General features: G+C 42.2%; 1 protein-coding gene across 1 annotated transcript in view; it reads right to left on the bottom strand.

Moving 5' to 3' along the window:
- UROS (uroporphyrinogen III synthase) overlaps window positions 1–26183 on the bottom strand; it is a 39171-nt gene that overhangs the window by 6521 nt on the left and 6467 nt on the right. Inside the window, exons 3-6 of the mRNA XM_069980033.1 lie at window positions 23454–23537; window positions 22371–22461; window positions 11714–11788; window positions 4293–4367 (exon numbers count right to left, since the gene is read on the bottom strand). Of these exons, the coding sequence (XP_069836134.1) occupies window positions 4293–4367; window positions 11714–11788; window positions 22371–22461; window positions 23454–23537 (325 nt within the window). The remainder of the gene's footprint in view (window positions 1–4292; window positions 4368–11713; window positions 11789–22370; window positions 22462–23453; window positions 23538–26183) is intronic.

Raw genomic sequence — 26183 nt, forward strand, 5'->3', positions numbered from 1 at the left:
GTCAGCAATGAGAGGAGAAAACAGGATGATTTGATGTATGCAGGAAATATACATTATTACTGATCTGTTCAGGAAGACATACATTCATCTTCCTCCTCTATCAAGCAATTACATGCGGTGCGGCTACGTTTCCTTTGATCTTCACAGCCTCGAAAACTTTTCGTTTCATTCGGAGGAAGGATCAGCAAACAGTCGATTTAATACGTGTGATACATTTGTGGATGACAAATGTGAGAAGTGAATCCTGTAAATTATAGCGTTTATACCTCCGATCACAGGCAGAAGAGAGCGCTTGTCGCGCTATGAAATATTGATACGTATGAAGGTGTAAATGGAGTTTTATATTTAGCAGATACTTTAGAAAACTGTGTGAAAACTTGGAAATTCACTTTATTAAAGGAGAAGTCAGGCAATTGACTTTTGTTTTCAAAACTGCCGGAGAGGAGGTAGGTGAACAAAACAACCTGCGCTTACCTCCCTGGCTCCAGCGCTGGGGTCTGCTGTCCTCCACTCCGGTTCCTGGCCCACAGCCGATTCTCGGCTGATTGGGACCTGGGACGTGACAAGTCAGGACAGGACGCTGACTGGCTGAGCAGACTTGGAACGTCCCAAGTCCCCTCTCTAACCAGGAAGCGGCCAGGGACCAAGAACCAAAGCAGAGGACAGCGGACACCAGTGCTGGAGCCGGGAGGTAAGTGCATGTTCTTTTGTTCACCCGCATCTTCCATGGCTGTTTTGAAAAAGAAAAAAAAAAGTCAGTGCCAGGACTTCCCCTTTAACTTATGTGTCTTATGGAATCTAAATGCCCTGATATACAGTTAAATTGTGCCTGCACTTATATTGTTTATAAACTCACATCAAATTCCTATTTAGCTATTAAATATCCTATAAGGCCAAGCAATATGAAAGACAATATAATATATGACTACTAGGCAACGTCAGCATGCTGCAGACTATTTCTACTGTACATTGTCGTGGAACTCCTGTGCGGAAAATGCACTGAAAATGTTCAGCAATTGCACAGCATGTGAATTGACACCTGTTATTGCCACTGAGGTTTTCCCAATCCCATAATCCTGAACTGTTGACGCCTTGTCAAACAGTAAACATATAGGCAAAACAGGCTTTTAAAAAATATCCTATTGTTCAGTGTTTACAGCTACAACAAAAAATTTTGTGTCTCCATGGTAACAGACTGCAAACAAACCCTATGTAGTCTGATCATGCAGTCCTTCTCTTTTTCCACTCTTCAACTCTTGTAAAGGCCCAATTAGACGGGGCAATCATCACAACTCCCCACGTAATAGGGGATATGTGACCGATGGTTGACTGCTATAAAGAGCCGTACAAATGATCTAACAATCATATGCACAGCTAAAGTATTTATTAAGATCACTGCTTATTTACGGATGGGATCAGTCCATCTAAGGGGACATTTATATGTTTTGTGCATGGTCTGTAAATACGGACGATGTGCTACGAACAAACTTTGAAGTTTCCAGCATTATCATTCATGATAATGCCGAAAGCTCCGAAATGGTTTAAAGGGGTAATCCGGCGCTACAAAAACATGTCCACTTTTCCCCCTCTCTTGTCTCCAGATTGGGTGGGGTTTCAAACTCAGTTCTATTGAAGTAAATGGAGCGTAATTGCAAACCACACCTGAACTGGAGACAAGAGAGGGGGAAAAGGGGCCATGTTTTTGTAGCGCTGGATAACCCCTTTAAATGTTTATGTTACTGTACTGATCTGCTGCAAGAGTACTGCGTAACTAAATACCTACAGGAACAGTCTACATACAGGGTGTTTGTAGTCTGTAAGCATGCAGACACATAGCTCTGCACAGGAGCTGCATACATAACACGGTGGGATATTATTTACACTATGAACAAGGTTGCTTCCTGCTTCTATTATCCATTATAATAAAACCTCTGTATACGTTTTGAATACATATCGCTGTAAGGTGAGCAATGTCGACTTTGGTCTCATCGTAGAGCATCCTTTTTTCAGGACCAGACTAGGTAACTGGGGTGTGACACTGAGAACTGAAGACCGTGTTTCCCCTCGAGGAGCAAAATCAACACATCAATGAAAAGTTCACTTTATTCTTTCAAATCCAGCGAGACGGAAGCGGCTGGTAAGAGACTTTATTCCGTGTTTACCCAGCACGAGGTGGGACGCTTCCCGACACAGCCTCCCAATGCTGCTGGATTTCAAACTGTCGTGAACATTAAAAATAAAAAATCTTTTTTTTTTTTTTTTTGACTCTCACTCTTCAAAGCCGGCTTTGATGTCTGCAGGTAGAAGAGACTGGAGCGGCACAAATGGAGACATTTAGAGGTCTCTACTACATTCGGTGTAATATGAAATTATGTAACTGGACTAGAAAATAAATCAGCGGTAAGTAGATGACACGACTACTGGGACTGTGTGAGTTTTACAGATCCCATAAAGAGTAGATGTGTCCATATACTAAACTCTATATGGTGACCTCCTTATTCTCACCCGACAGAAGATGTAAGGGGAGAGATGGGGCTGGATTTTTAAGGAATAAGCCGCACTAGAATAGCCTGGCTTTGGCTTAACCCTCCCCTTACAGAACACATGAGTGGCCATGCTGAACGTTTATGGATATGGGGAGGTCAGGAGACATGAACAAAGGTTCAGCTGACAGTTAGGGCCCTATTCCACCGGACGATTAACGTTCAGATTATCGTTCAAATCTAAACGATAATCGTTCGGTTGAAATGCAGTTAACGATTAACGACCGAACGAGAAATCGCTGATCGCTTTATAAGACCTGGACCTATTTTTATTGTTGCTCGTTCACAAATCGCTCGCATTGAATAAGACGTCGTTCGGTCGTTTGCTATAGATACGAACGCAATAGCGAATAAATAGCGAAGAAAAAACGATCGCAATTACGTTCATAAGTAACGATTATCGTTCCATGGAAATGAGTGAACGTTTTCAGGTCTTTCCCAATAGATCATTTGAGATCGTTAATCGTTAACGATTATGCAAACGATAATCGTCCGGTGGAATAGGGCCCTTAGGGCCCTATTCCACCGGACGATTATCGTTTGCATAATTGTTAACGATTTCAAACGATCTATTGCGAAAGACCTGAAAACGTTGACTCATTTCCATGGAACGATAATCGTTACTTATGATCGTTACTTATGATCGTAACGATCTATTGCGTTCATATCTATTGCGAACGACCGAACAATGTCTTATTCAATGCGAATGATTTGCGAACGTTTTGCGAACGAGCAACGATAAAAATAGGTCCAGGTCTTATAAAGCGATCAATGACTTCTCGTTCGGTTGTTAATCGTTAACTGCATTTCAACCGAACGATTATCGTTTAGATTCGAACGATTTAACGATAATAGGAATAGGGCCCTTACTGAAAGTGTCTAGCCAGTTTAAAGGGGTTGTCCACAATTAGATAACACAGCTATTTTCTTGCAAAAACAGAACCGCCCCTGTTCTCAGTTTGTGAGTGGTATTACAATTCAGCTTCATTCCCTTGAATAGAACTCAGCCGTGAAATCCGTACCCAAACTGAGGACAAGAGAGGTGCTAAGCCTGGATAACCCCTTTTAAGTGTTACTGTCACTTCACAAAACTTTTGACATGTCATAGAGACAAGTCAAAAGTTTTGATCGGTCTGGGTCTGACTGTTCAGACCTGTACCGATCAGGAGAAGATGCACTGCAGCTAATCCTCTCTGTCACGTGATCAGTCAGTTGGGCCTCTATGGGGCCCAACTGATCAGTCCGACTGATCACATGACACAGAGTCGGGAGAGGATGCACTGCAGTGTGTCTTCTCCCGACTCCATCTCCCAAACAGTACGGGTCTGACCACTCAGACATGTCAAAAGGTTTGAGAAGTTAAAGTGACACTTTAAATCAGGAGTCACACTGGGCCAGAAGAAAGATGGCTACAAGGGTTGCAAAGGACACACAACCAATCCCTGATAAGGGGGAGCCACCCCAAGTCCAAGGACACATACTGACTTTATTCTGTGGGTTGGTGAGATTATAGCAATGGCAAATCTATCGAGTTCTTGAATGAATGAATATTTTAAAATAATATTAATTATTAGTATTTTTGCTTTAAATCGCCCTATTCTGACTCGTACTATGGAGGACTAGTTTTTTTTTTAATTAGGTCACCTGTTGTTTTTTTTTTATTGGTAACGCTCTGGAGTAACTTGAGACATATGTTCAATAGACATTAAAGCAAACATTTACCCAGGACATAGAGTTGGATACACTTACTTGAGCATATGAGGTCGGCGAGCTTCTCCGCATTACCAGATGCTTCCCCTTCTGAAGAAAGGCCAAGTTCATCAACTAGAAAACAATATACAGAACTGGTTCATGAATATGGACTGAAAAACATTAAACGGTATCTTCAGGTCAACAGCTGGTTTGGTTATATTTGGTGACTTTTTTTTTTTTTTACGAAATTTATTTTATATTAAATTTAAAGTAATCCTAAAATCTTGCCATTTTTGTTCTAGCCACTAAGCCTAATATAAAGAATACAGAAAGGCAGAGGGGTGCAGGAACATAATAAAGAAAGTATACTTACCTAACCTTGTGATCCCCTGGCTCCAGCTGCTAGAATGTCACATACCCCACTGATGGATTGCCTGCTTACCCAATCAGTGAGTGGGGCAGGACACTGCTGCAGTCACATACTGGCTGAGCGGGCTATCTATCAGTGGGGTACATGATATTCCAGGATTAGGACCTGGGGGGCACAAGGTTAGGTAAGTATACTTTCTTTATTATCCCGGCTGGAAATTACATCCTGTGGCTGTCCAAGAGGCCCGAGTGTGGCGCTACAGAAGCATGGAAAAAGTAAGTATACTTTTTTTTCATGTTCACTTTATTCAGTCTCCTCTTGATAATCATATACAAAAACAGATAAAACCACTATAAAGGTAAGGTGAGATCAGGCCAGCAGGTGATGGCCACCCTTGAGCAATGGCCTATGCACAGGTCACAGAGCAATCCTAGAAAGCTTTTATGAAAGCCGTTGAGTCTCCTCCAATCAAAAGTCCATGTGGCTGCTGTAAAGCATCTCTCTAAATGCTGTAATCAGAGCAAAACAAAACGTTAAAAAAAAAAAAAGAAACAGGAAGCCAATCACCCTTAAAGGGTCAGGATACTTAATACAGGATACTCAAGTAGCCCCCATTCTATCTTATGTGAGCCTCCCGAAATGCTGGCCCTAAACCCGAGAGCTACTATGTGACAACTTTCATCCTTGCAGAAGGTACACAATCTTACCAGGGACAGAATCCGCTTCTATTTAAATATTTAACATATTCTAATTACCGGGCGATTAAACCAAGTTTCAGAGGGTTAAAAATAACACCAAAGCGGTCTCTTGGGGAAGGCAATTCGAGTTTCATGTACTGAGATTCACCCTCGAAACTAATGACTGTATTAAACATTCATTGGAGGAGCGCCTAATGACAACATACATCACCGCTTCCCTATTAAGGTGGCTGAGATAGTATTTAAAAAGGTGAAGCGGTCAACAAATGTTTCTATAAAAAAAAAAAAATTAAAGTACAATTCTAGAGCTTAAACACAAGCAAATGTGGGAAAAATGTGAGACGCCGGAGTAACTATAGTGTGTCGTTTAATGACTATGCTCTAGCCGGGAGTAAACTGGCTATACTGGGGATGGTATGTATGTGGTAGTGTGATAGTTCATGTGAGGTTTAGATTATACTTAAAGAAAGGACAAAGCAACAGCGACAAATGAATGCAGCTATCCATCAAGGTGACAGTGGCTGGCATGAAATCAATGGATGGATTTATGTCAACATACTTGAGAGCCACCAAGAATAAAAGGCACACATAATAACGTAACATAGTAATATACATAGAATAAAAAAGGTACAAATACCAACATAACAGTAATATACATAGAATAGAAGGGCACATACCAACATAACATACTAATATACATAAAAAAGTACACATTCCAACATAACAGTAATATACATAGAATAGAAAAGGTACACATACCAACATAACTTACTAATAAACATGGAATAAAGGGTACACATACCAACATAACATAGTAATATACTGGAATAAAAGGGCACGTAACATAGTAATATACGTAAAAGGTACACATACCAATGTAACAGTAATATGCATGAAATAAAATGGTACACAAACCAATGTATCACAGTAATGGAGTACCGGCCGGATGATCTTTTCGGTCGCAGTGTTCTGATGCGGGCGCATCCGTGCGTGCCCGCATCAGGACTCCCCACAGCCCACAATGGAGCGAGCGGCCGGATACGCTCGCTCCATAGTGTGCACTGACATGTCAGTTGTTTGCAGCGCCGCAAGGGATCCCGTCCGGAGCGTATACTATGTGTATACGCTCCAGCCGGGATTCTTAGGCAGCAATGGATGTATATTTCCGTATAAATCACGGTTTTACGAAAATATACGATGTGTGAACTTAGCCTAATGCTAAAAGCATTATATGCTTGAATCTATGGTGAGATCTCTCTTCTACACACCTACTGACCAGAGGCAAGGACTGCTAGTTGGGTGGTAAAAGCACAGTACACTGCAATACATTAGCATTGCAGTTTACTGTACAAGTGGTGGCATGTTTGAGCCTTAAAGGGAACCATTCACCCCGTGGCCCCCGGCAGAAACTGACATACAGTGACATAAAGGTCAATATACTTCCCACATCGCTCCCGGTCCCGTCCCGAATCCCGTTGTTGACACGGAGAAATCGTTGATTCTTCTTCTCCTGCCCATTATGGTAATGAGCTGAGATGAGTCCAATGTCCATAGGAAACGACGGACGAGTCCAACTTATTCATGAGGTCATCTTCTCGTCGCCGCCCATCCACGCCTCCTGGAACTTGATTGACGTCTTCAGTCTTCTGACGAATTCCCGCGCAGGCGCCGTTGCGATGGTCTCGTCACCTCTTCTGCGCCTGCGCGGTAAACAGGATACGTGTTCGAGACAATCGGCGCATGTGCAGTAAACAGTAAAGCTGCAGAGCGGCTTCAATTGTGAACTGCGCATGCGTCAAAAAACGACTGTCACGGCGCCTGCGCGGGATCTGGCGAGAAGAAAGAAGACAAGGAGGAAGAGGACCCGGCGTCAATCAAGTGTCGGAGGCGGGGAGAAGGCTGGACTTCGGACCCGGCGTCGCTCATTACCATAATGGGCGCGAGAAGAAGAATCGGCGATTTCTCCGTGTCAACAACGGGATCGGGAGCGAGGTGGTAAGTATATTGACCTTTATGTCACTGTATGTCAGTTTCTGCCGGGGCCACGGGGTGAATGGTTCCCTTTAAAAAAACAAACTAAAAAGTTAAAGAAGTAAACAAGTAAAATAAAATATAAACAAATATATTTTTTCGGTTTATCATAAACAATAAAAAGGTAACTTGTATTGCTAGGTCTGTAAAAGTCACCTTCAAAATTAATGCTAAAAAAACCCCCATAAAATTATTTTCAATAAAAAATATGGAATAAAAAGTGAGCAAAAATGTATATATAGCCTGCCTGACCAAAAAAACCCTCAAAGAGGTGAAATGGCAGAAAACAAAAACAAAAACAAAAACATACAGGTCTTTATTAAAAAATACATCTTGTCCCGCAAGGAACAAGCCTTTGATGTTTAAAAGGGGTTGTCTGGAAAGCAGAAAATGGTCCTACCTGCTCTTTTTTGTGGTACTCCACTTAGTCCATCTGGCTAAGAAAGGGGCGAGTGCATGTGGTGAGCATTGCATATAAGAAACCATGCTACACATATTGTTCAAGAGCTGCCTGATGTTACAATGAGCGATGGTTGTAAATGCTTCCATGACAGCCAGTGGGAGGAAGTGGAGAGGCGGGGAGCAAAAAAAAGGTAACTACAAGGACAACCCCCTGCAGTTTATGAAGGCTTGCTCTTTGCGAGGCGAGTCGTATTTTTAAAAGAGAGTTTTTTTATTTTTTTTACATTGGACCCTTTTGAGGCTTGGTCTCTAAAGCATAAAAAGTCTTAACTGCTTTGCTCCGCAGGCCTCTTTTAAATGAATCTGTAGGCACCCCCGACCCCCCCCACCCAGCTGGTACCATTGCGTTGCTGCGGTCAATCCATGTCCAGTCCTGGGTCCATGCCCTAGGCCTGCAGCGCCTCTCTCTTCTTGCTGCCCAACCAGCAAGAAGAGAGAGGTGGTGCAGGCCTATGGCACGGAAGCTCTAGGTCCCGCCTCAGTGACACCACACAGTCAGATTAAAATAGCATTCTTATAAAAGGAATGGCACCATGAGATATTTGAACCCTAAGACTAGATGTGGATTGACTGTGGCAAAGCAAATGTACCAGCAGATTTGGGGGGAGGGGGTGCCTACAGATTCACTTTAAAGCTGTGTTCACATAAACTTTGAAGCAAAATGAGGCACAACTATTCAAGTCATTTTTGCTGCCTTCTGTAGTGTTTTTATGCACATTTTTGCTTTTCATTTTCTATTATTTTAAGAGTTTACACACTAAAAAAGGAAAACATAAAAAATGCATAAAAAGACATACAATGGCCTCGAACAGATGGTAACGTATTAGTTGTACAATTAAAACAATATTCTGGCCATTCTCTCTAAAATAAAATTGCCCACTCTCTCCTAGCAACGTTTTGACAGTTCCCCACAATTCTGTGCCGCTGCGGTTACTCATTTAAAATTTCACATTACATTTTCAAGATGGCATGTAGGCGGGAACTACATATTAAGGCATGCAGCGCACATTTTGTGTTCCTGCTGGGTACCTGCCCCTTTCCATTAGTCTGGGCCCATCTACTGACATCACCTGTACCATGTGATCTCCTAACCAAGGGGGAAGAAACAGCATGTCTCCTTTCCCCTATACTAGCAGGATGAATAATTTAGGGGTGGGGATTGAACGGGCTAACATTTTTTCTCAGTGGAATATTCCTTTAAATTATTTACTAGTACTATATATACTATAGATGTTTTCCCATTGTATACTAACAATATATACACATTTTACTCCGTGTGCACCCACATCCCAATTCATCATTGCACACGATGGGAAGTGTGGCCGGAGCCGCACTCTCCATTGTGTGCACTGTCAGGGTTGTGCCGTCGTGACAATGGTTGTGATTAATATAATATTTACTTTGTGCGAACGTAGCCTCAAACTACATGTGACCACAGCCTGAACAGAAAAATAAAAAACCTAAATATATATATATATATATATATATATATATATATATATATATATATTTAGGTTTTTTATACACTCACCGGCCACTTTATTAGGAACACCATGCTAGTAACGGGTGGTTATCTGCTGCTGTAGCCCATCTGCCTCAAACTTCGAGGTACTGTGCGTTCAGAGATGCTCTTCTGCCTACCTTGGTTGTAACGGTTGGCTATTTGAGTCACTGTTGCCTTTCTATCAGCTCGAACCAGTCTGCCCATTCTCCTCTGACCTCTGGCATCAACAAAGCATTTCCGCCCACAAAACTGCCGCTCACTGGATGTTTTTTCTTTTTCGGACCATTCTCTGTAAACCCTAGAGATGGTTGTGCGTGAAAATCCCAGTAGATGAGCAGTTTCTGAAATACTCAGACCAGCCCTTCTGGCACCAACAACCATGCCACGTTCAAAGGCACTCAAATCACCTTTCTTCCCCATACTGATGCTCGGTTTGAACTGCAGGAGATTGTCTTGACCATGTCTACATGCCTAAATGCACTGAGTTGCCGCCATGTGATTGGCTGATTAGAAATTAAGTGGTAACGTGCAGTTGGACAGGTGTACCTAATAAAGTGGCCGGTGAGTGTATATGTATATATATATATATGCCATTGTGTCAGAAAGGGGTTAAAACCCTCGGCAACTGAAAGAGTTGCTTTGCCCTTGACTCGGCACTGCTGACTTCAGCAGGATTTTTCACGTGCATCGGCTTTCCGGACACATTTGGAAATAATAAAAAAATTCTAAAAAAAAATCTAACTAAAAAGTGTTGCTCCAGAAACCTGTAATTTGGCCGGGAGCCTCGATGTTCTTAGTAGCTGCGCAAAATGTTTAAATGTCAGAGAAGTGAAGCAGCCTTCAGCCTTCCTAAACTGTGACTTGTGTTGTCTATTACGGAGCCGCTCTGCAATGTCAGCACTGGCGTTCGGCCCGCGGATTGCTCTGAGAATTGGAAGAAGAGAGAGAGCATTGCTATCTTAGAGCTCCCTGACACTGTAAGTCACATACAGAAGTATAATATGACTGAAGTAGAACACAGAGGTGACAGCTTTATAGCGCGTCTTTAAAAGGAACATAAAACAGCCTGTGCGGAAGAGTTAGTAGTGGTTAGGAAACAAATTAACTCAGCCAGGCTATGGCGCCGTGAACGGTTCAAGGACAGAAGCGGATACTGCAGAAAAATAGACAAAAATTGCAACCCCCCCCCCTTTTAACATTTACATTGAGTACCATGGATAGGAGATGAAATATGATACAGCGCACAGGTAACATTTGTCACTACATGACTTGTTCAAATCACAAAAATCACAGAATGCTTCCGAATAAGTTTTTTTTTTTTGTTCTTATAGATGTGTCCCTTTAATAATTGACGGAGCGCATGCGTCAATCCATAATTTAATAAAAGAGAGATGAAATTATTGATAAGAATGAGGCGTATGGTTAAGAGGCTGTGTATACAGATGACTGGCTAAGGAGACATCTGATTTCCTCACTGATGGTTAAAGGGGTTGTGTGCTATAGAAAATTCAATTTAAAGGGAGCCCGTCCCCATGAAAATGCTACCTAAGCTATCAGCATCATGTTAAAGAGCGGAAGGAGCTGAACGGATTCATATATATCTTTATGAAAAAATATTCTGTACAACCTGTAATTTAGAAACATTTCTGATGTATCCATGCTAAAGAGTCCAGTCCATTGAGTGACACCGCCCACTGGACTCCTTGTCATAGAATGATCAGAGATTTCAATCAACAAGTTATCCTAAATCTTTTCCCACAAAGATATATATTGATCTGCTCAGCTCCTCCTGCTCTATATTATGATGCCGATAGATTAGATAAAATTGTCAGGATGACTAACGGTGCCCATACACCTGCCAAACCTGCTCACTTCAGTAGCTGATCAATGTCGAAAGTATACAGCAATGCTGATCATGAAAGATGATGCCGATGGAGAGAAGGGTCAGGTGTGCTGGATTTTTGATGCCCAACCTTATTGTACGTAGAAAGGTAAGCTGCCACCAGAGCAGTCCGGCTGCCGCTTACCCATTCTTGTAGAGGAAACAGGAACATTTGTCCATGCTGAACGTTATTACGTATGGGAAAGTCGGGAATAGGAACTGTCGCTAAAAAAAAACATTTATCCAACAATTTTTGAAAGTGCACGACCACCTTAGCACTTTGGTATTGCATTTCTAGGTGACAGGTTCACTTCAAGTTTCTAGATTTGGATGGGGTTAGGTGCATTAACCTTGCAGTTTGGGTCACTGGATTGTCCTGCCAAAACTGGGATTGTTGACAACTGTGCTAATAGTAATGCTAATAACGGGCAAGGGTCCTACAGGCTGAAATCAGGGATTTATGCCCAATCAACTACAAACGTCCCACATTTGTTAGAGCTTAAGTGATGGTCAGCCCCCTTGACTACTTACCAAGGGCAGCAGTCGCTTTCCCCACTACATAGATGCACTTAGAATTCCACTTGTCTTTCAGGGAATGTTCCCAAACTGAAAAAAAAAAATCATCAAGAACAGATTACAGCAAAAATAAATTATACAGGTGGAGCAGTGTGTATTGGTGCAGTGGGTGTTGGGTTATGCAGGTGGAGCAGTATGTATCAAGAACAGATTACTGCAAAAATAAGGTATACAGGTGGAGCAGTGTGTATTGGTGCAGTGGGTGTTGGGTTATGCAGGTGGAGCAGTATGTATAAAGAACAGATTATTGCAAAAATAAGGTAATTATACAGGTGGAGCAGTGTGTATTGGTGCAGTGGGTGTTGGGTTACACAGGTGGAGTAGTATGTATCAAGAACAGATTATTGCAAAAATATCATATTCATACAGGTCACCATAAGTGATGATGCAGTGCAGGAACAATTACAACATTATACATTTGGGTACATACAGCACACAGGTATTCATACAGTTTTGGTAAGACGAGGTAAAACTTGCAGTCATATAAAATGAATCATGCTGAGAGCAGAAACATAAACTTCACCTGTATAAATCAATTAATGGTTATATTAATATTATCAGGACATAGTAAAATGTTGTCACTAATAAATTCTGATAAAAGTTTGATGCCTTTTATACATGGACTGTATGAGAAACTGGCCAAGATAGATCTAATTCGGGAATATTGGAGACACAAAACTGGGCCACCCAACGGAAAACACATCATTGATAAATATGTGGAAGTAGACTGACTGCCCTAAACATCATTCATGGGGCACTGGCAATTCTATTTTTCCATTTTATGGAATTGTATTATTAGAATATAAAGGAACATATTAGATGAAGGCCCTCATCTCCAGGGGTGGGATGACTTCCAGTAATGATGCATGATGCTTAGGTATTTACTCAGTGGCCGGGCTGCACAAACTATCCTTGTATCATTTGTGCAGCCCGACAAACTGACAGCACAGATATGTATGTAGGATATGTATATATCCGTGCTGTCAGTTTTCAGAGGGCTAGCAGTCTATACTTACCAGGCACGTAGCTTGTGATACGGCATCTGGCTTCTCCAGTCTTCCTGCCGCCAGCTGTATCTTCAGGCCTCGCCTCTTCTGGCAGTCAATCATTCTGGAGCAGAGGGCTGCCTCAAGTTACAGAAGTGGTCAGAGAACCGGAGAACCAGATGCCGGATCACAAGCTGTATAGTAAGTATAGACTGCTAGTGATCTAGAAACAGACAGCACGGCTACATACATATCCTATATACATATCTGTGCTGTCAGTTTCCCTTTATCTTTATTGTCTTCACAAACCCCTGTTTTTACAGGAAGATGTGCAGCCAATAAAGATAGGTTTCAAAGCAGGTTCTAAACAGATCAGCCAATAATCAGGCACTTTCCTGCTCTTTGGCTGATCGCTGTCACTTTTACATGGGACGATTATCAGCTGCAGGAGCATTTCTAGAGATGCTCTTGGCCAAAAACCAGTCCGTGTAATAGGCCCTTAAACTAAGGTAGCTATAATCATCTTCTGGACATCACTTCCATTAGATGAGGACTACTACACTATTAGAAGAGCCTAAAAAGTTGCATTAGAAGACATAGGGTTAAAACCTCTTAGATTATGATTCTCCATCGCTGGTGACCACATACTAGAAGAGACGAAATGGGAAAGTATTCCCACTATCATCATCACCAGAATGACCCAGGTAACGTCAGATGATATATGTGTGCTCAATAATATATCCAGCTGAATGTGCCAATGGTTCCATTAAGGCATGCTGTAAAGCGTGTCACTAAATGCTGCACTAAACACTGCAGGCAAGATGGCTGCCCCATAATACTAAACAAAAAAAATGACAACCAATAAACAGAAACATATTAGAAAACAAGTCCTACTACATGACCGATCCTAATGAACATAAGACTGGCAGCTCATCGGGTTTACATTGTGGTCTAGCTTCCTATTTGCAGAGTGAATGTTTTCCTCATTTATAACGGAGAAGGGGGGGGGGGCATTATAAATGCCAGCGGCTAATTTTGTGCATAAAGGTTGTAATAACCCTGTACAGCACATTAGTAATGATTAAAGATTTCATGGAGAGCGATTTTTCAGCTTAAAAATCAAAAGCCTAATTAAAAAATCTAAATGCGACCGCAATATCACATTTTCCAGGGAGGTTAATTCACAATAATTCATTGAACGGGACGTTATAATTGAAAACAAAACGCAGTTATCTTTATTTAATTAGGAGTTGACATGGCGGGTTTACTGGAAGTGTCGCCATGTATAGACGCCACAGCACCGCTAGGTAACTTTCCTCAATACATCTAATAACTGCAATGGTGAAGTCCGCTGTAAGCGGACGGAATAATCTGTGACATGACAGGGGAGTGCCTGTATGTAACACGGTCCTAAACACTGTGGACATTAGCTATGGTTCTGTTCACACTAACGTTATTAAGGTCAGGGGTCCCTTTAAAGAGAATCTTTTACTAGGTTTATGGTGCTTTAAATAGTGACAGAAATGCTGAGTAGATCGGTGTATTACTTACATCATTTTGTTTAGAGGTTCTCCTAATATGTAGGAGAATAGGATTTTTGCCATAACCCCCAATCCCCCCCCCACCCTCCAGCTGCTGATTGACAGTTGACTGCCTATACACAGCATGGAAAGATAACTGCCAATCAGCAGCTGGTGGTTGGAGTTTTCTGCTTCTCATGAATATCGAGGACTACTGAGCTCATGCACATAATGGAAAAGACTACTTATTGTCCATGTTATTTAGGAGAATATCTACGAATCAGCTGCATAGAACAATGTAAGTGATACATCATTCTTTTCAGCTTCTCCGTTACCCTGAGATAGGACAACATAAACCGACTGACAGAGTCTCTTTAAGCTTTCCAGGATATTTGACTGTAAGAAAAGCTTCGTGTTTGTCAGTCCTATTCTTGTTGTAAAAGATTGAAACCTTGACACCACATTAGAATCAATAGAGTCCGTTGTGAATCTACGCCCGGCAGACCTGTCATTGCTCAGTTATAAATGGAATTTATGGCTCTAGCCTTGCGCAATGTTCTAAAATCCTTATTCCTCCTATTAATCTTACATTAACAAGACCTTAAGGGTACAAAAAGACAGATTCTTAGGTCTTTAAAAAGTGTTCAAGACTAAAGGAGGAGAGAAAGGAAAAGGCAAGTTTGGCAGGGTAACCCATTGGCAATGGCGATTAGATCATGGAGTGCCAGTGGAAGGGGGAGCCCCATACCTAGATCATTAGCCTAGATATCAATCACAGCCAAGCTCCTGCTGTTGATCCCACAGGTGTCCCCGCTATCATGTCCACTAGAGATGAGCAACCTCGAGCACTCTCAGGTAGAGATGATTGAACAGCGCTGATGTTCAGGTTTGTACGAACTTGAACCATCGGTATTTGACTCCCGCAGTCTTCCCGTTCCATGTGGAAGGTGGAGACAGCCCTAGACCCGCCTGGAAAACAGGAATACAGCCTGGGCCATAGGTTGTATTCCTATTTTCCAGGCGGGACTCGGGCTGTCTCCCCCTTCCCCACGGAACGGGAAGACTGCAGGAGTCAAATGCCGATGGTTCAAGTTTGTACGAACCTAAACATCAGCGCTGTTCCATCATCTCTACTCTCAGGTTCACCTGAACCTGATGGCTGAAGAAGTTGGATGCAGTCCTAAGGCTGCTTGGAAAACATGGACACAGTCTATGATTGTATCCATGTTTTATGAGCAGCCTTAGGGCTGCATCCAACTTCTTTAGACCCAGTAGTCAAATTCTGCAAGCTTGAGGTTCGCTCATCTGTAATGTCCACTGACCTGCCCTGATCCTGTGCTCCACCAATCCCAATAGTGTTCTATCCCAGGTGGGGGTTTTCCCCACTTTTATCCCAACCAGTGGCGAAATTTGGTGGGGGCAAAGGGGGCGGTCGCCCCCGGGCCCACTCAGGCAGGGGCCCACTGAGGTCTCAGACTGTTAATGCTGTCTGCAAAAGCTATTGCTTTTGCAGACAGCCTTAACACATGTCTGTAGTGGCCGGGGCCCCCCAAGAAGGCAACAGCACCTGACAATAGCGGGCCCCCTGCTCCTGAGGGGCCCGCTCAGCTGTCGGATGCAGAGCCCGGCCAGGACTGGATCTTCTCCCTGCATCTTCCTGCTTCTTCCTCACACGCTGCTGCTGGCCCCTCCCCCTCACTGTCCGACAGAGCTGGTATGAGGGGGAGGGGAGGGACCAGCAGCTGGAGGGATCTTCACCGTCTATTGCTGCCAGGGAGAGACTGAAGACGTCCAGCAGCAGCTCTGACAGGGAGTGAGGCTGCCGAGTACTGGAAGATGTCAGGTACTGTGAGAGGACTGTGAGAGGAGTGACAACACACAGACAGACAGACAGAACCACATACCCACCCCACTGACCAAATGATCAGGAGGAGATATATTATATATACATATACACACACACACACAGTATATGTCTCCTGCTGCTCACTTGGTCACTGCTGTTTATATACGGTATGTATATATATATATATATATATATATATATATATATATATATATATATATATATATGACCAAGTGAGCAGCAGGATATATAAGTGATAAGTGACCGGCAGGATATATATATATATATATATATATATATATATATATATACAGCTCTGACTTGCAACAGCTGGAGGGACTGAGTGTGACATCCTTGCTGTAGTCAGTGTGTAATGGAGGTCCCCCAGCTTTCCCAGTGTCCTGTAGTCAGCATAATGGAGGTCACCCAGCTTTCCCAGTGTCCTGTAGTCAGCATAATGGAGGTCACCAAGCTTTCCCAGTATCCTGTCGTCAGTGTCATGGAGGCCACCCAGCTTTCCCAGCATCCTGTATGTCAGTGTGTAATGGAGGTCACCCAGCTTTCCAGCATCTTGTACTTAGTATGATGGAGGTCACCCAGCTTTCCCATCATTTTATAATGGAAGTCACACAGCTTTCCCAGTATCCTGTAGTCAGTATGATGGAGGTCACCCAGCTTTTCCAGCAATAGTACTCAGTATGATGGAGACTGCACAAGGGTCTGTAGTAGGGATGGTCCGAACCCGCCGAGGTTCGGGTTCGGCTGAACCCGAACGCTCGGCATCGGATTCCCGCTGTCTGCCCGCTCCGTGCAGCAGGAGAACCGCCTGGAAAACTGGGATACAGCCTATGGCTATGGCTGTATCCCAGTTTTCCAGGTGTTCCTCCCGCTGGATCCGCCCGCTGCACGGAGCGGGAAGACATCGGTAATCATTGCGGATGGTTCGGGTTCGTACGAACTCTGTTCGGACCATCCGTAGTCTGTACTAAACAGAGGAGGAGAGGAGTGTACTACACACGGGGGCATTACTATAGAGAAGCCTACACCCCAGAGAGGGGGGGCAATACCACAGAGAGGCCTATACTACACAGAGGCTGCATAGAGGGGGCTACACTACAGAGAGGCCTATACTACACAGAGGCTGCATAGAGGGGGCTACACTACAGAGAGGCCTATACTACACAGAGGCTGCATAGAGGGGGCTACACTACAGAGAGGCCTATACTACACAGAGGCTGCATAGAGGGGGCTACACTACAGAGAGGCCTATACTACACAGAGGCTGCATAGAGGGGGCTACACTACAGAGAGGCCTATACTACACAGAGGCTGCATAGAGGGGGCTACACTACAGAGAGGCCTATACTACACAGAGGCTGCATAGAGGGGGCTACACTACAGAGAGGCCTATACTACACAGAGGCTGCATAGAGGGGGGGCAATACCACAGAGAGGCCTATACTGCATAGAGGGGGCTACACTATAGGGGAGTTTGTATAGAGATGAGGATAATGCTGGAGCGAGGAGCCTAAAATGTCTCTCTAGCAGATCCTGTGGAGACAAGTCATGGTCGGAAAAGTCTTCATGATGGCCGGGGCCAGATGGAGACCAAAGGAAAAGTGAACAACCTTGAATATAAAAAAAAAAAAAAAAAAATCGCAATCCATGCAGAGAAGCCGCCTTCTGTGAGTGACTGAATGATGTTTTTGTATTTGGTAGAACACCGCTCTATGCCGTAATTCACACACTGCTTCTTCCAAGTAACCCCAATCTTCATGAAAGCCCCCCTTCCTTCGCCAGTGCTGAACTGAGTAAGGTCCGGGGGCCAAAGGCCCCCCACATCGACTCTGATCGCTAGCCTTCCTCCTCATGCAGCACCCACACTCTCTCAGAGGCCATGCTAACTTGTGTCCCTTTATAGAGCTCTTACCATGATGAACGCTCTCCCTCCCTCTACTGCTTAGCCCTTACCACATTTTCACAAGCGCCCCCAACACATTTGACCCCCTTGCTGTACCTGCTCCATCATGTAGTTGCAAATGCAGGTATCTATACACCTTATGCTAAAGTAAGTTAAAGGGGTACTCCAGCAATTTTTATTTTTTAAAATTAACTGGTTTCAGAAACTTATATAGATTTGTAAATTACCTCTGTTTCAAAATCTCAAGTCTTCCAGTACTTATCAGATAGATAGATAGATAGATAGATAGTGAGATAGATAGATAGATAGATAGTGAGATAGATAGATAGATAGATAGATAGATAGGAGATAGATAGGAGATAGATAGATAGATAGATAGATAGGAGATAGATAGATAGATAGGAGATAGATAGATAGATAGATAGATAGATAGATAGATAGATAGATAGGAGATAGATAGATAGGAGATAGATAGATAGATAGATAGATAGATAGGAGATAGATAGATAGATAGATAGATAGATAGATAGATAGGAGATAGATAGATAGATAGGAGATAGATAGATAGATAGATAGATAGATAGATAGATAGATAGATAGTGAGATAGATAGTGAGATAGATAGATAAGAGATAGATAGATAGATAGGAGATAGATAGGATAGATAGATAGATAGGAGATAGATAGATAGATAGATAGATAGATAGATAGATAGATAGATAGGAGATAGATAGGATAGAAGTGGATATCTAGCAGCTCATCATATATCTTTGATTGTACATACATGTATAATCACAACCAACTCACCCCTTTTAATGTCTAAAAGCATATTACCTATACCACTATTATTTTTAGGCAAAGATAATCTGGTTAAAAGGGTTCTCTAGAATTAAAAGAAAAACAGCATATTTGTTTTCTTCCAAGAACAGCGCCACCCCTGCTCTTAGGTTGTGTGTGGTATCACAACTTGGCTCCATACACTTTAGTCGAATACCACACACAAACTAAGGACAACTGAGGAGTGGTGCTGTATGTGGAAGAAGGCAGCTATATTTTTCTAATCTTAAGCCCTTTTACTTTTTTTGTGGTTCTATATTTCAGATGTAGAAACCTCTTACACTGCTCTTTATCCTTATTCACTATAAGAAATGTAGAAGAATATTCCCTTTATTATTCAGAAATCCGTGTCACCTGCTGAGGTTCCCTATGGGTAACAATGGTTGGGGGCCCACTTAGACTCACTCGCCCCCCCTAGGCTGAACCCCTAGCTACGCCCCTGATCCCAACCCTAGCCTGGACAAACCCTTAAAGGTAGGGACACCTTTATCATTCTCTTTATGCCATTTTGCGTGTGGCTATATTATACTGCAGGAAAACAGGCTTTCTGGATTATCAAATGCCAATGTAATGTCTCTGGACTTCAGAGTCAGACTCCTGATTAGAGATGAGCGCCTCTCAAGCTTTTAAATAACAATGGCTGAAGTTGGGTGCTGCCCTAGGGAGTCCTGGAAAAAATGGATACAGCCTATGGCCTATGACTGTATCCATGTTTTCCAGGACTCTCTAGGGCTGTATACAACTACTTCAGCCACAGATATTGAATGATCGGACTCGAGTAGCTCTCATCCCTACTCCTGATGTCTATACCCGGTAGGAGGCACACACTAAAATACATTACCACCTCCTGGAGGGAAGCCCTAGGGGAGCTCCAATGATCTAACTGTCCATATATGGGCAATTCCATCAACATCACTTCTCAGGGAAGCCAGTCAGCTGTCCTCTCCCCCTGCTCAGCTCCTGGCAGGGTGGTGGTCCTGCTGACAGCCCCAACAAAAATTGGGCATCCAGAGGCATGGAACAGAATAGTCTACTATGCCATTCCATACTTTGTTTTTTCCTGTATACTGAGGTACACAGGCCAAAAGGACACTCTGTCTGGTAATATACCCCTATAGACACATTTTGCATGTATGTCGGTAAACTCTGTCTACAACAAATCAGATGATTATTTTGACTGGATTTTACACTTTAAGCAAAACTGAAAAATAAAATCCTTTGTCTGGGAAGAAATGCTATTTACAGTCTTGCAGGGTGATAAATGCCTTTATTCCTTGGAGAGCTCTGTAAAACTTGGCTATTACTGAGAGTCGTGGATTAGTTGCCAGCAAAGTGCTCGAGGTACTTAAAGAACATTGAATTAACACGGTCAATTAAAAAAAGGTCCTTAGCTAAAGTGATTTAAATAAAGGGGGAAAAAAACAGCACAATACACAGAGAGAGTGTTTTCTGATTGACTCAATTCACAACGCTGGGTAATTGTCTACTGGAAACATACCCCGACTATTTAAACAGATGGCATCAATCCCTGGTGAAACCATGCTGATCATGTAAACAAGTGTCAGTGGAGGGAGGAAGCCGAACGAGAGACGGACAGACGACAAGATGCTTAATTGTCCAACACCGGGAATACAAGACAGATGCAGCCAGAGAGTCGTCTTCCTTGTATTATACTGGATATCATTCCTTCCTCAACTGTTATCTTCTGTGCATTATTACATGTTTTACATAGAAGACTATGCATTTACAATGGTTATATCCTTTTGCCTATAAAGCAAGCAACATAGTACTGCCTCTTTGATTCTCTTAAGAAATGATATAGGCACAGATAGTGCTGCCTACTTGTCTCTTTCTATAAATTAGGTAGGCTCATATAGTACTGCCTCCTTGTTTTTTCCTATAAATGACATAGGGACAGATAGTACTGCCTCCTTGTCTTTCTCTAGAAATCATTTAGGCACAGATAGTACTGCCTCCTTGTCTCGTTCTATAAATGATATAGGCTCATACTGCCTCCTTGTTTTTTCCTTTAAATCATATAGGCACAGATAGTACTGCCTCCTTTTTTTCCCTATACATGATATAGGCACAGATAGTACTGTCTCCTTGTCTCGCTCTATAAATTATATAGGCACAGATGGCACTGCCTTCTTGTTTATTTCCTATACATGATATAGGCACAGATAGTGCTGCCTCTTTGTCTCTTTCAATAAATTATTTAGGCACAGATGTCTCCTTGTCTCGCTCTATACATGATATAGGCACAGATAGCACTGCCTCCTTGTCTCTTTCAATAAAATATTTAGGCAGAGATGTCTCCTTGTCTCGCTCTATGAATGATATAGGCACAGATAGTACTGCCTTCTTGTTTTTTTCCCCCTATACATATTATAGGCACAGATAGTACTGCCTCTTTGTCTCTTTCAATAATATTTTTAAGTTACAGATAGTACTGCCTCCTTGTTTCTTTCCATAAAAGATTTGGGCACAGACAGTACTATCCTCCTATTTAGCCATATAAATTACAGGAAAGGATATGAATTAGGTTTAAATCGGGCAATGGAGTTTGTATGTTCTCCATTTGTTGATATGAGCTTCCTCTGCCGATGCAAAGTACTAAAAAATAAGTTGGTTATATATAAATGAATAAACTACTTCCAATAAATAGCCTCTATCTCTGTCTCCCCCTCCCTTCTGAGACAGCTGATGTAATCAAGTCCCTGGCAGGCTGTATCTGCAACATTGTAGCTTCTTTGTAATGCTGGGAGGGTTATTCTGAGGTAAAGTTACTAATGAACTCACTGTGATTAATTCTTCCAGCATTACAAAGGAGCTAAAATGTTGCAGATACAGTCTGCCAGGGACTTGTTTACATCAGCCATCTAGAAAGGGAGGGAAACACAAAGAAAAGCTCACACATTGATTTTTGTGTCTTCAACAGAAAGCAGCAGGTGAGAACTGGGGAAAGGAGACTGAATAGATAATAAAAAGTATGGAAGGAATTGTTAGTCTCACCATGGGCAGCAACATATCAAAAGTTTTGTTTGAGTGGAATACCCCTTTAATAATATAAGCTCATATATAGTATTGTATCCCTGTTTCTAAACAATTTAGGCACAGACAGTACTGCTTCCCCATCTCTGCTAGTATATAATATGAGCAAAGACAGTACTATATCCCTGTCTCTAGCTGTAAATAATATAGACTTATATAGTTTTCTGGAAACTATAGAGGTTCATTGAGTACTGAATTACCTGTCTTTAATTGGAAATGATATATGATTGTAAAGCACTGCCTCCCAGTAAATGATATAAACACAGAGACAAGTGAATACTTGTCACTAGCTGTAAATGATTTAGGCCTCTCTTCAGTATTCTCTCTCTCTCTCTAATAGCAAATTATGTTAGTACAGACAGTATTGCCTCCTGGTCTCTAACTGTAAATGTTATAGGGTCATATAGTACTGTGACCCCATCTATATACTAAATTACATAATCACTCACCTTCTTTATTCTTTTCCAGACATAACCTGACGGCTTCCACCGCCCTTGGACTGGTAAAAATCAGGCCCTCATAATTTTCCGGATGGGCAAGCTTACAAAAATAAACACAAAACACAATTTCAGTCTGAGGTCTATATTGTCTGTGATAAATACTGACTATATATGTAATGAGACCACTGGTGTCAAACTCAGGCCCTCCAGCTTTTATAAAACTACAATGCCAGATGGGAATTGTAGTTTTGCCACAGCTGGAGGGCCTGTGTTTAAAACACTTGATCTAGACTGTGAGATAATCAAAAGGGTAAGGGCCCTATTACACAGGATGATTAACGTGTGAAAAATCGTTATCGTTCGAATTTAAACGATAATCATTCTGTGTAATTGCAGGCAACGATCGAAAAATCGTTGGTATGTCTTTGATCGTTGATTTAGATCTGATCCTAAATTATCAGTTATCGTTCGCTAATCGTTCGCTGTAATTCCACGTTCGTTCCTCAAGTTCGGCATTTGTTCACTAATCGTTCAGTGTAATTGCACATTGTCCATTGTTTTGCTGGGATCAGATGGAATAAACGATCGTAGTAATGATCGCAATAACAATCGTAGTAACGATCGTAACTAACGTCCATCGTTTGTTAATGATAAACAATCTTATTTGTGATGGTTTAGCGTTAGTCGTTAATCATTAAAAATCGCTCCGTGTAATAGGACCCTAAGGGACCAAAAAACCATGACTGTTTCCTTCCTGTTTTCCTTCCCTTCTATATACCAATATGCACCATCGCAAAATAGGCCTTCATTTGCAGGGTGATATCAGGATATATAATGGAAGCCATGTTGGTCAATCCTAGCTTTGTTACATTATTACATCCAAACACATCATCTTACAGTGTAATACTTGCCTATAATGTGCCTGGCGCTTATGGCGGGTGGTGGGATTCTTTATACTAGTTGTGTGGCTGACAGGGATATCAGAGTCAATATTAGATTACAGGAGGCTTAATCCTCCCCCCCCTTCCCCATAAATGTGATGACAAGAGGAAACCGGATTAGGCCGAGTAATAGAATCAGGTGAGATTATACCTTGTCAGAGAGATGCTCCAGGGACACAAATTTAAAGGATAACACAGGGATTAGTGTTGCCTGATATCCGTGTGATGACAACTCCTAGGAAGGAAGATAAATCATGTTAATTTATGCATTTCATGACTTTAATGGAGCAAATTTTCTGCGCATTTTCCTTAGCATAATCCCAGTAGAGGGCAGATGGGAAACCAGGAAAGAATACGTGCGCTTACCAAATATGAAAACAGGCGTAAACCTACACCTGCTCCAGTCCCATGCGCCACTTAGTAAATCCAGCGGGGCACATGGGGGCGGGGCTTGATTTAAGACCGGAGTACGAGTATGCCCTAATGTCTTAGTAAACGTCCCCTTATCGTATTCTGTTCAACAGCCTTGAGCACAATTATACTGTTTAATTTCATAAACTCTTGTCCACGGATCTTGTCTGGTATTGCAATTCAGCATCATTAAAGGGGTATTCCGCTCAAACATAACTTTTCATATGTTGCTGCCCATGTTGAGACTAACAATTCCTTCCATACTTGTTATTATCTATTCAGTCTCCTTCCCCCTCTCAGCTGCTGCTTTTTGCTGAAGACACAACAATCTGTGTGTGAGCTTTTCTCTCCGTCTTCCCATCCTCTCCCGTCCCTTCTGAGACAGCTGATGTAAACAAATCCCTGACTGGCTTTATCTGTAACACTGTAGCTTCTTTGCAATGCTGGGTGGATTATTCACAGTGAGTCCATCAACAACTTGGCCTTAGACTAACCCTCCCAGCATTACAAAGAATATACAAAGTTGCAGATAAAGCCAGTCAGGGACTTGTTTACAGTAGCTATAGTATGCTACAGTGGCTTGAGGAAGGTCTGATGCACGACCAAAACGTTGCCAGTAGCCATATTGACTTATTTTGCTTCCTTGTATCTTGATCTGGTTGGATTGTGACAAAAAGAATCACTTTATCAAGATTATTTCACTAGCAGAACAAATTGTGAGTGCCGTGATCTCTGTCTTCATATACTACGGGGTTGAGGAATCCCTTAACACGAGCACCCTATCTATAAAGGGAGTGCGGAGTGGCTGTTGTTTGAAAATTGTTTACGGTAGCGGTCTCAGAAGGGAGGGGGAGGAGGGGAGACAGAGAGAAAAGCTCACACACAGATTTTTGTGTCTTCAGCAGAAAGAAGCAGCTCAGAACTGGGGGAAGGAGACCGATAGATAATAATAATGGAAGGAATTGTTAGTCTCACCATGGGCAGCAACATATCAAAAGTTATGTTGGAGTGGAAAACCCCTTTAAGTATATCGGACAGATATGAAATATTAGGCATAGCCTACGAGCAAGGTGCTGTTGCTAAAAGAAAGTTTTTGTTTCAACTCCGTGAAATACACAGTTATCAATGATCGATGTAAATATCAGAACAATTATAAATTATAAATTATGACCGATACACAAGACAAAGAATATTCAGGTGACCAATAGGGGTCCGACTGCAGGGTGCCTCTGATCATAAGAATGAAAGTCAATGCCCTGAATACTACAAAAACACCAGCGGCCAGGTGTTAGCTGGAAGTCAATAGAAGTTTATGATTTGCTTTACACACATGGAGGGAGATTTATCAAACATGGTGTAAAGTGAAACTGGCTCAGTTGCCCCTAGCAACCAATCAGATTCCACCTTTCATTTTCCATAAAGCCTGTGAGGAATGAAAGGTGGGATTTTTTCAAACTGCGGCGTTTTTTTTCTCTCATAGACTACAATGGAATTGTTCTATTTGCCTCAAAAACGCCATTGCTGTGCCCTTATATAACATAGCAAACATCCTATGCTTACCTCCCCACGTTCCCCCCATGTCCTTCTGTGGTATCTCCAGGTCCCCTGCTGACCGTAGCTGCTGCCACTTCCGACACAAACTGGTCTCAGCAGTGACAGCCTGCTCAGCTAATAACTGACCGAGATGGGACAGCGCTGTGGTCAGTGTTTGGCTAAGCAGGCTGTCACTGCCGAGACCAATTTGTCTCAGCAGTGACATTGCCTGCGGTCAGGGGGGGACTCGGAGATGCTGCAGGAGGATATAGAGGGAGCCTGGAGAGGTAAGAATCAGATGTAAAATTTTTATGTTTTATAAAACGGCAGCAATATATAATAAGAACAACGTTTTAAAGTCCTGAGTACCCCTTTAAACTTGGGAAGTGCTTGTCTCATCAGAGTTAACCCTTTGAGGACCAGGACCGCGCAAATTTTATTCTTAGTGTTTCCGTTTTTCCCTCCCCCCCTTCTAAGAGCTCCAGCACTCTTAGTTTTTTATCTACAGGGCCATGTAACAGCTTATTTGTTACAGGAATAGTTGTACTTTGTAATGGCGTCATTCATTTTACCATAACATGTATGATGGAATTCCAAATATATTATTTATGAAGATATAAATTGGTGAAATTGCAAAAAAGAATGCAATATGGTAACGTTTGGGGGGTTCCTGTGTCTACGTAATACACTATATGGTAAAAGTGACATGATACCATTACTCTATAGGTCAGTCCGAACACAACCACATGCAGGTTACACAGATTCTCTAATGTTATAAATTTTTTTAAATGAAATCCTTTTTTTTTGGCAATTAATTATAAATAAAATGGGACTATTGTGACGCTTATAACGGTTTTATTTTTTCACCTACGGGGCTGTATGGGGTGTCATTTTTTCCGCCATGATCTCTAGTTTTTATTAATACCATATTTGTGAA

The sequence above is a fragment of the Dendropsophus ebraccatus genome, chromosome 8 (genome assembly GCF_027789765.1).
Source record: "Dendropsophus ebraccatus isolate aDenEbr1 chromosome 8, aDenEbr1.pat, whole genome shotgun sequence".
In the NCBI taxonomy this organism is placed as follows: domain Eukaryota; kingdom Metazoa; phylum Chordata; class Amphibia; order Anura; family Hylidae; genus Dendropsophus; species Dendropsophus ebraccatus.